The sequence below is a fragment of the Neoarius graeffei genome, chromosome 12, assembly GCF_027579695.1.
Source record: "Neoarius graeffei isolate fNeoGra1 chromosome 12, fNeoGra1.pri, whole genome shotgun sequence".
NCBI classification, from domain to species: Eukaryota; Metazoa; Chordata; class Actinopteri; order Siluriformes; family Ariidae; genus Neoarius; species Neoarius graeffei.
The window spans coordinates 53053888-53064580 of NC_083580.1; the positions used below are offsets into that span (position 1 = coordinate 53053888).

General features: G+C 38.7%; 1 protein-coding gene across 1 annotated transcript; it reads left to right on the top strand.

The window, feature by feature from the left end:
* Window positions 1–371: 371 nt before the first annotated feature.
* setb (SET nuclear proto-oncogene b) lies at window positions 372–6274 on the top strand. The gene is made up of 8 exons (XM_060936009.1): window positions 372–710; window positions 1952–2009; window positions 2095–2237; window positions 3133–3236; window positions 3333–3446; window positions 3767–3937; window positions 5213–5356; window positions 5464–6274. The coding sequence occupies exons 1-8, from the start codon at window positions 638–640 to the stop codon at window positions 5482–5484; spliced, it is 828 nt and encodes a 275-aa protein (XP_060791992.1). The 5' UTR covers window positions 372–637; the 3' UTR covers window positions 5485–6274.
* Window positions 6275–10693: the final 4419 nt, after the last annotated feature.

The following is a 10693-nucleotide window of genomic DNA, read 5'->3' on the forward strand; positions in this document are numbered from 1 at the left end:
CCGTAGTCAGCTGGGATAGGCTCCAGCTTGCCTGCGACCCTGTAGAACAGGATAAAGCGGCTAGAGATGATGAGATGAGATGAGATGAGAATTCCAAAAATACTGTATATCATGCAGGTCAGAACAAAACAGGAATAAATAATCGTTCATACCAAGTTAATCAATTAGGATAAATATAATAAAATGTAAATTGATCATCAGACTGGATTTAAAACAAACACAACGTGAATTATCCGTTTAAAAAAAATGTATATAAATTTTGGTTGTGAGCGATTTGGAGAACTTCCGGTCTTCCAGCCAATCAGAGCGTAGTGGACGGGAGCGAGCAACGTTTTATAAAACTGAAGGCGGGGTTTGTTGTTCTCTCTAGTGTTCTATTAGTAAAGCGCGTGCACGAAGAGCGGGAGCGCGCCAGATAGAGAATAGAGAACGGCTCTGTGTCGAGTCGCGCGCTAATCTGAAGTCGAGAAGCGCGATATTATAACGCTTTATAACCGCATTTCACTTCTCTCGCACACAGGTAGAGCGGAGTTTTCTCTTCTTCCTCAGGTGGGAGATTTAGGTAATACGTTTAGGAGCACATTCTTGTGGAGTTTTTTTGTTTTAGATAAAAGTTGCGCAGGCGAAGAGAATCAGCATGTCGGCCTCGGCGGCGAAAGTGAGCAGGAAGGAGCAGAACTCGAATCATGACGGAGCGGACGAGACCTCGGGTAAAGACCGCCATGGCGGCCTCCTACGGCTAACCACCGCCATTTTCAGCACTCGCTCTCTGTCTCTTTCTCTCTTTTCATCACTGTGTCTCTGTTTGGCGGGGTTTAGTCTCCTGGGCATTATTTGAAGTCGTAATTTTATTTTTGAGAAAACCTCCAACTTTAAATGTTTAGCCTGTGGCGCTAACTCTAGCCGAAGACGGTGAAGACTGCAGCGGTGACCCGCGGCCATGTTCGCCGCTCATTGTGCCACGCATGTTCGCTTCACGCTAATTTACCGAGTTCATTTCGCTTTTCAACGATTGAACCGCGCGTTTTGGTTTGGGGTAGTTATATTAAATGAGTTGTAACCACCTAGACAATGATTTTGTTGTGTGCGCGGCTGAAATGCCACTAAAGGCATTAATGCGCTCCGTGTTAGCATCATGCTAGTTAGCATTCCAGTTAGCTCGGTGTCGCGTTTATTGTGTCTCCCCGCCATCACGGCTAGCTCTGTGTATGGTTAGCGAACTACAACGACATGGAATAACTCCTAAATTTGAAGGATTAGATGTTATTTGTTAAAGAAGTAACTGCTGACCGCTATTGCTTTTTAAAAAGTTGTCTAATAGATAGTATTGATGATTGAGTTTTCTTAACTTGCTTGCTAGCTAGCTAGCATTAGCCAATTCCAGGCCTTGTTCATTCAAACCACGCGGTCCAGCAGTTCGGTTAACCGGAAACGGCGGCTAGAGCAGCTAATGTGGACTTAAAAATGAAATATATCCGATATTTAACCGAACTTGTTGGACTTGCGTGTGTTTTTATTGGTATTCGCTTTAGCTGAAGTTCCGGGTTTATTCAGCATCACCTGTGTTTACGCCTTGTAGTGAAGTCAGCTGTGTTTACGCGCCACATTCATCTGGTCCTTTATTAATCTCGGTCACTTCTTAATATTTAATAATAACCGTGTAACTTTTTCTTGTTTCATTTAACTATAATAACAATAACGCGGTTAATGTTTCCGTTCCTGTAAACCTATAAACGTTTTACAAAGGTTTTGGAAATATAACGGAGTATTGTGTAGTGATGTGTTTATATGGGTATAAACCTGTGTTGGTTACATTTGCAAACAGTAAAGGAGGATGGAGGTTAGCTTGTTTTTCAAACTTTTTTTTTCCTGACTTATATTTTTTGCAGCAAGTTAGAACTGTATTATGAGGGATTACATTTGATGTTTATCTGTCTTCTTTGTCTTTTAGAAAAAGAACAGCAGGAGGCTATTGAACACATCGATGAAGTACAGAATGAAATCGACAGGTGATCTAACCTGCTGCACTTCAGGTCTTGCTTAACTTTTCCCTGGTAAGTTGAGTAACATGTTTTTTTTTTTTTTGGTTTTCAGATTGAATGAACAAGCAAGCGAGGAAATCCTAAAAGTAGAGCAGAAGTACAATAAGCTACGCCAGCCGTTTTTCCAGAAGCGATCGGAACTCATAGCCAAAATCCCAAACTTCTGGGTCACAACATTCGTCAATCATCCACAAGGTGAGAACAGACTCAAGTGTATACTAATTTACCGTATAGCTTAATGTTATGATCTTTATGAATTCATTCTGGTGTTTTCTTAAGAACAGTTGATTATCAGATGCATAGTGATTTTGTATTGCAAAAGTTCTATGAAGCAGTCATGTGACACAAGCTTATCCATGAACTAGCAAGTATCGATTTATAAGTTGGTTGACCTTGGTTTTGAATAAACTTTAGTTTGTTAGGTGCCTAGTATAATTTGTACTCAGTATTCCAGTGTGGAATTTGTATTTGAGTATGTAAATTTGAACCATAAGGGAGTATTAGATCTCATTCTGACTGCTTGAATAGAAATGCCTTAAACCTAATGGTTTTCATGTGGGTTAAGATCTGCATTTTCATGCAACAGTTATGCTCATTCAGTAAATAAGGCATGTGTGTAGAGCTATGCAGGTGTGGAAGAGTACAAAATACAGTCTGAGCAGTTACTTTAAACGTGGTGCTCTGGTTTTACTTCACAAAACAAGTGAAGTTTTATTTGACATTTTACGGGGGTTTACATAAAATTTAGGGTTTTAATCTTTTTTGTTAAATGTGACAAATCAAGAGTTCAGTGAATATCCTAAATATGTAATAAACTGTATAATAAGCAGCATAATCTTTGTTTGGAGAATGCAGAACTAGCAGAATATTTAAAGAATGCATTAGTTATTGTAAAAAAAAAAAGGGGGATCCAAAACAAAATGGATGTTTTTAAAATTGGTAAGCTAATTTCACTGGTGAAATTGGGGTATTGAAAGTTGAGGGGGTTTTTTTATCTCTAAATTTTTGGGTAGAACTAGATTCTAGAAAATTCCAAATGAGTTTCATGTTTTGTGCATTGTATCATGACTGTTTTGTGCATGTGCTACAGTTTCAGCTCTGCTTGGTGAGGAGGATGAAGAAGCCCTTCATTACCTGACTAGGGTGGAGGTCACGGAGTTTGAGGATATCAAATCAGGTTACAGAATAGATTTTGTAAGTAGCTGCTCCTCTTCTGCTTTGCAGTTTATTACTTTTAAAAGCTAGCTTGCTATGGGAGATGGTGTACTAATTCCCCCCTCCCCCATTCAGTACTTTGATGAAAATCCCTACTTTGAAAACAAAGTCCTGTCGAAAGAGTTCCACTTGAATGAAAGTGGTGACCCGTCTTCAAAATCAACTGAGATTAAATGGAAGGCTGGAAAGGTTAGTGTTGACACATTTTGCACATTTCTCAATAGAATCATATTCGATGTTAGTTTGGATGTTTAAAGGCCATGGTGTCCTCTACAGGCTCTTCAGTGTTAGCTTTGAGTTTCCATGAAGAAAGTTATTCATTTATGTTCTCTTTAGTGTTCTGTGTAACTTGGCAAGAAGGGGCTGCTGGGTGTGCTGTTTGAGGAGAGGGCTTAGATCCCTTGTATTACAGCTTATGGTTATTAGATGTTAGATTTTAGTATTAGTACCACTTAAATGCTGCATCTTTTTTTCTTTCTAAAATTAAAAAAAACAAACATGTTTTTTAGGACTTGACAAAGAGGGCGGGGCAGACGCAGAACAAGGCTGGAAAGAAGAGGCAACATGAGGAACCAGAAAGCTTCTTTACTTGGTTCACTGATCACTCAGATGCTGGGGCTGATGAACTTGGTGAAGTGATCAAGGATGATATCTGGCCCAATCCTCTGCAGTATTATCTGGTACGGTTTCAACTGAATGATCACTGCAACATAAGAATAATTCTTAGCATTGCTCAACAGTGGCAAGAAGTGAAAAGCCTGTGTCTTAATGGGCATCATTTTCATACGTGTGTCAACACTGGAAACAGATTTAATGCACTGAAGCAAATGGGTTTTTTTTGACAGTTGTCTGCACTAGCCACACTGCTGTTTTGTGAAGGTGGCAAAGCCACTAGATGGCGCTGTGGCTTATATTTTGCAGACAGCTGTGCTGCTGAATGAGAAGGTAACTTCATTATGGGAGGGTTTTCAAAGCAAAACACTTAAATTGGACTTTTTTTTGGATGTTGCAAGCGCTGCTCCTTTTTTTAGCATTACAAGAATCGTAGTGTAGTTCCGGTATCCTCAACCTTTTTCCTGGTTGACAATCTTGTTTTCAGGGCTCAGCTTTCATAGTGGCTGTTGCATCTGTTGATTTGCCGCACACAAGTGCACTGAACCGGTAAATAAGTGCTAGCAAATGATTCTCATTGGTTTAGTCTGGTTCACATTTGGTGCATTTCACATGATGTTTTTCTGCACGAGAAGCATGTTTTACACCATTGGAGCACCGCTTCTCTGCTTGCTTGCTCTAGTTGAGGAAATGATATACAGGTGTTTTATTATAAACGTGCCCTTAGCACTGTGTATGGTCATAGTTCATTAAACTGCCATAGTGCATCGAAGTTTGAGCTTTTACCAGGTTTGGATTTTAACCAATGCTGGAGTGCACACTGCAGCAGGAGGACATGGACTGTCTAGTTTGTAGACATGCACTGCAAAGTATAGCAAAAATATGTAGTTCTAGATAGAAACCACAACCATGTCACACACAAGTAGACCTGTTTTTATTTTAAATATCATCAGCTGTGTGTGCTGCCAGTGTAAAGGTAATTCTGATTAACATGACGTCGTCTTGGACATAGTCACTGGGCCCCTGAGGTCTGGTGTAAAATGGGCCTGAAAGGTCTGCCAAGTTAGTTGAAGGCTAATGAATATTGAATGGTGGTTTAATATTAACTGGAAATAGATAAACATGGTGCAGTGGTTGGTTTAAAAAAAAAAAAAGCCTCTGCATCTCAGGCAACCCCAATCTGTGGGATGACTTGGTGTCTCAAACTTTTGGCAGACAGAAGAACTGTGAGATACTTTTGACAGACTGCATCAAGTGTGCACTTGTTGGTGCATTCTAGACATTTTCCATCTATTTTTTAAGGTTTTATTTATCCCCCCCCCCCCCTTTTTTTTTATAAACAGGTCCCAGACATGGATGATGAGGAAGGTGAGGGTGAAGATGAGGAGGATGAAGAGGAGGAGGAAGGTTTGGAAGATATTGATGAGGAAGGGGATGAAGATGAGGGGGAGGAAGATGAGGAGGAAGATGAGGGAGAGGATGGAGAGGTGAGGTGTACTATTTGAAGCCTACACTGTGCTGTAAGATGTATGAGTGTATAAAAATATAGTAATAGTAACTTGAGCTCATTTGTGGCCGGTTTTCCCCTGTGCAGGATGATGGTGAGGATGACTAAAATCTCACATGGACACATTGATATTCCAACCCCTTCTGTATCTGTTATTTCAATTTGAAGTCATCCTCCGGCCCAAGGGAGCAAAAACATATTTTTTTGGTTTTGTTTCTTTTGTGTTTTTGTTTTGTTTTTTTATTATTGTGCTCAGTCTTCTGTTCTGAAGCCTCTCCTGTCCTTCCCATGTCTAATCAGAGTTAATTCCCTGGACATTACCTACCTGCATTTGGAAAATTAGTGGCATCTCTTTGCTGAAGCCTCTCACATCGTCCATCTCCAAAGACACGTACGAGATATTAACGACCTGCACGTCATCCTCTGTAGACTAAACCGAAGTAAATAGCAATTTATATATAAGTACATAAATGCATTTTTTTTCTGTGAATGGTTGTGATATAAAATAAGCCATGGTGCAGTGATGAGCTAATCCTAGCGTACATAACTAGCCACTCATTTTTTTTCTTCCTGTTCTTTTATGTATATTGTAATATGGTTTAAAGCGGGGTTTCTGCTCCAGAGTCGACGGTTTTTCCTAATGTGATTATTAGACAAAAGGAAAGCACCAGCTTGTTCTCGTCACCTCTTGTATACATTTTGGGGTGTATCTGAGATGATCAGGGTAATGACCGTTGTTATCGTAGGCAGATTAAACCAGGGGTCGGGTGGGGTGAGCGGGTCAGTGACGCATCAACATTTTTGGGTTTTGTGTTGATTTGAATTTTCATTGTAATGTTTTACAGACACCCATGAGGTTTGAAATTTACATTTTTAATAAAAATAAAACACAAAAACATATCCTTCTTGTAATTTTGAGCTAAGACATAATTAAAGGATTATTTAAACGAGTGATAATAAAACTTGTAGAATCTCATGAGGAATTCACATTTGGGTCTTTTTATCGACTTTTTTTTTTCTTTTGTATGGAATTTCAGGAGTAAATGTTCAGACCCAACAGGAAGCTATTTGTCAAGAGGGGAATTTTCTGTAATCCTTGGGTGACACCCCCTTCTTTCTTCCCACATTTTTTTTTGGCTTCTAATGATTAGAATCTAACCTAGAAATCAAAGCAGAAGCCGTCAGCCCTACAAAATATATGTTGACTTTCTCATGATGGTCTAAACATTTTGGGTATGTCATTTCTATAGTAGCCTTTTTATTAGTCTTGTGTATTTAAAATTTATTAAACTCAGCCTGAAACTTGAACTTTTGATGGTGGGGTAACTGTGGCTTAAAACTGACAAGTATTTTGGTTCTGAACCAGCTGTAACACCACCTCCCCCCTCCCCAGTGTCCAAAGATTTTAGATTGAATGAATTAGATCAGCAAAATCCTAAACTTGATCACATCTGTGCTAATTTCTTTTTGGTTTGTCGGGTGCAGTTTCAGAATCCTACCAGCAGGTAAGGCAGTGTTTGTGTAACAACAGTAACTCCTTTTTCAATGCTGTTGAAAGCATGATCATAAATTGACGTCACTTCATTCCTTCATAAGACTAAGCAGTCACTTTAGTAATTATGCTGTTCACACTGTATATATTGCACACACTATATGCATGCACCCCCCAAAAAATAAAATAGCAGGGAAAAGTTGGAACAGTACGGGAAGATGCGGATTTAAAAAAAAGACTTTCTAAATTTACTTGGACTTATTTCATTGCAAACAGTGCGAACCCAAGATATTTTTTGTCTGGTTCACTTCTTTTAATATACTTGTTACTTTAAAAAAAAATTGGGGCAGGGGGAGATTGAGGACTAGCAATGAGGTAAAACGATGATGTGATTTGAAACTGGTGCTGTCAACATGTAATTGTAATCATGATTTAGTGTAATATCAAGGAAAGGCCATGTCTTTGAGGAGCAAAGATGGAGCTGTGGCTCTCCAGTTAGTATGAGCGTATTATTGAGATGTTTAAAGATGTTATTTAAAGAAATATAGTAAGGAATTTAGCTATTTTGCTTTCTACCATGCATATTGTCAAACAGTTCAAGGAATCTGGAGGAATTTCGGTGCATAAATAGCAAGGATGCAAGCCTACTCCCACGATGTCTGAGTCCTCAGATGGCACTGTATCAAAAACCATCATTCATCTATAGTTGATATAACCACATGGGCTTGGGATTACTTTGACCAACCTTTGTCAAGCATAACAATACAGAGTTACATCCACAAATGCTAGTCAAAACTACTGTACAAAAAGAAGTTTTGTGTTAACCGTGTCCAGAGGTGCAGTTGACGTCTCTGGGCCTGGAAGCAGCCGGGCTGGACCATCACACACTGGAGATGTATATTGTGGTCAGACAAGTCAGCAAATTTTTTTTTTTTTGGTAAGAAATAGACACTGACCAAAAAGGGAAAGGGCCATCCAGACTGTTACCAGGAACAAATCCAAAAGCCAGGGTCCATCATCGTATAGGGTTGTCAGTACCCTTGACAAAGTTAACTTGCACTGCTGAAATGGCAGCATTAATGCAGAAAAGTATATTAAGATTTTTGGAGCAACATATGCTGCTTTTCAGATGACATCTTTTCCAGGGATATTTCAAAAAGAATGCAAAACCATTCTGTACATGTTTTTAAGACATGGCTGTGGAATTGGAGATTGCAGGTGTTGGGCTGGCTTGCCTGCAGTCTTGACCTGTCCCTAATAGAGAATGTGTGGGGAGTTTTGAAACGAAAAATGACAATTATGATCCTGTACTTTTACACCTGTTTGCAGGAAGAATGGGACAAAATAACACCTGAAACGTTTCGGCACTTGTGTTTAGTCCCGAAACATCTTTTAAGTGTTGTGAGAAGGAATGACAACATTATAAGGTGGGAAATGCTTTATCATCCAAACTTTTTTGGAATGTGTTGCATGAATCAAAATTGAAATGAGCATTTATTTAAAAAAAAAAAACAAGACAATACATGTACAGAGGGACACTGTACCTGGTGGTGGTGGTAGGATCATCATGCTCTGGGGTGGTTTTGCTGCCAGTGGAACTGGTTCATTGCACAAAGTGGATGGAATAATGAAGAAGGACGACTACCTCAGAATTCTTCAGCATAAACCATCAGAAACTTGAACACGACTTGGAAGTTACAACAGGGCAATGAACCCAAACACGCATCAGAGCTGGTTGTGGAGGATAAAGCAGGCTAACATTAAGCTTAAAACAAGTCCTGACTTCAGCCCTATTGAAAATATATGGACCGTGCTTATAAGTCGAGTCCATGCCAAGAAAAAAAAATTTAATTGAACTCTACTAATTCTACCATGAAGAGTCGTGAAATATCCTGCCAGAAGCTTGTTCATGAGCATTTATTTTGAAAAATAAATAAAACAATACAATTTATGAGGTAAGACATCAAATAATATGCTGATGTATTGTTTGGAGTGTAATACAGGTCAAAGATCATTTACAAATTATCTTGATAGGCATTTTACCCAAATATTAGGTATGCTGTATGTATATTTTTGACCCTGTGTTGATTACAAAATAAACCCCAAAAAATTAAAACTTGTGCACCAAATTCTAGTGTGTGTGTGTGTGTGTGTGTGTGTGTGTGTTTTAAGTTAAAGATGTATGCTGTAGCTGTAAATTGACCGTAGGTGTGAATGTGAGTGTGAATGGTTGTCTCTATGTGTCAGCCCTGCGATGACCTGGCGACTTGTCCAGGGTGTACCCCGCCTTTCGCCCGTAGTCAGCTGGGATAGGCTCCAGCTTGCCTGCGACCCTGTAGGGCAGGATAAGCGGCTACAGGTGATGGATGGATGGATGCTGTACATTCTGCCCCAGAAAAAGAACAGTTCAAAGAAATTACTGAAAACCCAAATATTGCCATGACATTCATATCACTATATGTAAACTTCTGACCACATCTGTGTGTCTATCTATCTATCTATCTATCTATCTATCTATCTATCTATCTATATGAGTGTGAGTTAGTATATTACATGGTGGCACGAAGATATGTTTTTCTACGAGTGGTGAATGTAAATTTCACGAGTGAGTGAAGTGAATGAGTCAAAATATTTTCAACATGAAGATAAACTTCATACCTTCGTGCCACCATGTAATGTTCTTTATATTATATGGACACATCCACAGCAAAGGAAAAAAAAAGTCCCGGGTTTTACCAACAACCCTCGGCTCACTCCGGGAGAACTGGTGCAACTGATAGCCCAAGAGCATTAGCTCAAAATTGAGTCCAACCCCGAACAAATTAGTAACAAGCTGAATTTTTCAGAATATGTTCAGAATACCCTTAGGAATAACATACTAAAAGTCCCTGGGAATCCACCTTGTGCTCTCTGAGAAATTCAAGATGGTGTCCAAAATGGCTGCCGATTGGAGATTTTTCAATATCTCAGGTATAAAACATAATATAAATGTAATTAAAATGTTAAATTATATGTTCTCTCATACAAGCAATGCAAATTCACCATTGTCACACTGTTAAAATTAACCAAGATTACAAGGTCATTAATGTGGAAATTACATGGAATTTGATGGTTGACATGATTGACAGATTAGCTTAGTAGGCTACCTACATACATGAACATAATGTAAGACAACAATTAGACATCAATTTCCTTAATATTTAGTGCATCTTTAAGCTTTGATAAAATATTAAAGGAAAATTAAATTTGAGAACTCTATCTTCTAAAACTACAATGGCAAGCTGTTTCAGTACACTTCTTCAACATTCCGGCAACTTTCATGACAAAAAGGTCTGCCTCAATAAAAGCTCTTGCTTATAAACAATGAGTAGACTTAAACACTTCTCAGTGCCTCAGTTGTAATGCTTGGACCTTTGTTGTACCATCAATGAAGTAGGGAATTTATTCAAGCTTGTTTAAGGGTGGAAAAAAATTCATCTTTGAGTTTCTAGCGCCAGTCTTTACTACTAGCAATGCCAGTGTGTTTGGACAAAAAATGACTAAACTCGGCATGACCTTTTAAAAATGACTGAACTCAGCATGACCTTTTAACATGCCATTTTTCATTTTACACCACCAATTTACTTTAATATTAATGAAAATAAGTGCTCCAACCCCTAGTAATTGTGTTTGTTGTTTTGTGAACAGAATAGGATGATACGGCGTGAACGAGTAACCAATGGATCCACACTCTATAATCGGTAGTGTACATTAAATAGCACATGTATAGATTCACAATTATAAGTCTGTAATTATTAGTCCTAAACATTAAGAACTGAAGCCATT

What these genes read in the sequence shown, in the direction of transcription:
- setb (XM_060936009.1), top strand. Translation starts at nt 638, where the DNA reads ATGTCGGCCTCGGCGGCGAAAGTGAGCAGGAAGGAGCAGAACTCGAAT. An exon ending in TTAAATGGAAGGCTGGAAAG is followed by an intron (nt 3,447 to 3,766) that starts GTTAGTGTTGAC and finishes CATGTTTTTTAG; the next exon opens with GACTTGACAAAGAGGGCGGG. An exon ending in ATGAGGGAGAGGATGGAGAG is followed by an intron (nt 5,357 to 5,463) that starts GTGAGGTGTACT and finishes TCCCCTGTGCAG; the next exon opens with GATGATGGTGAGGATGACTA.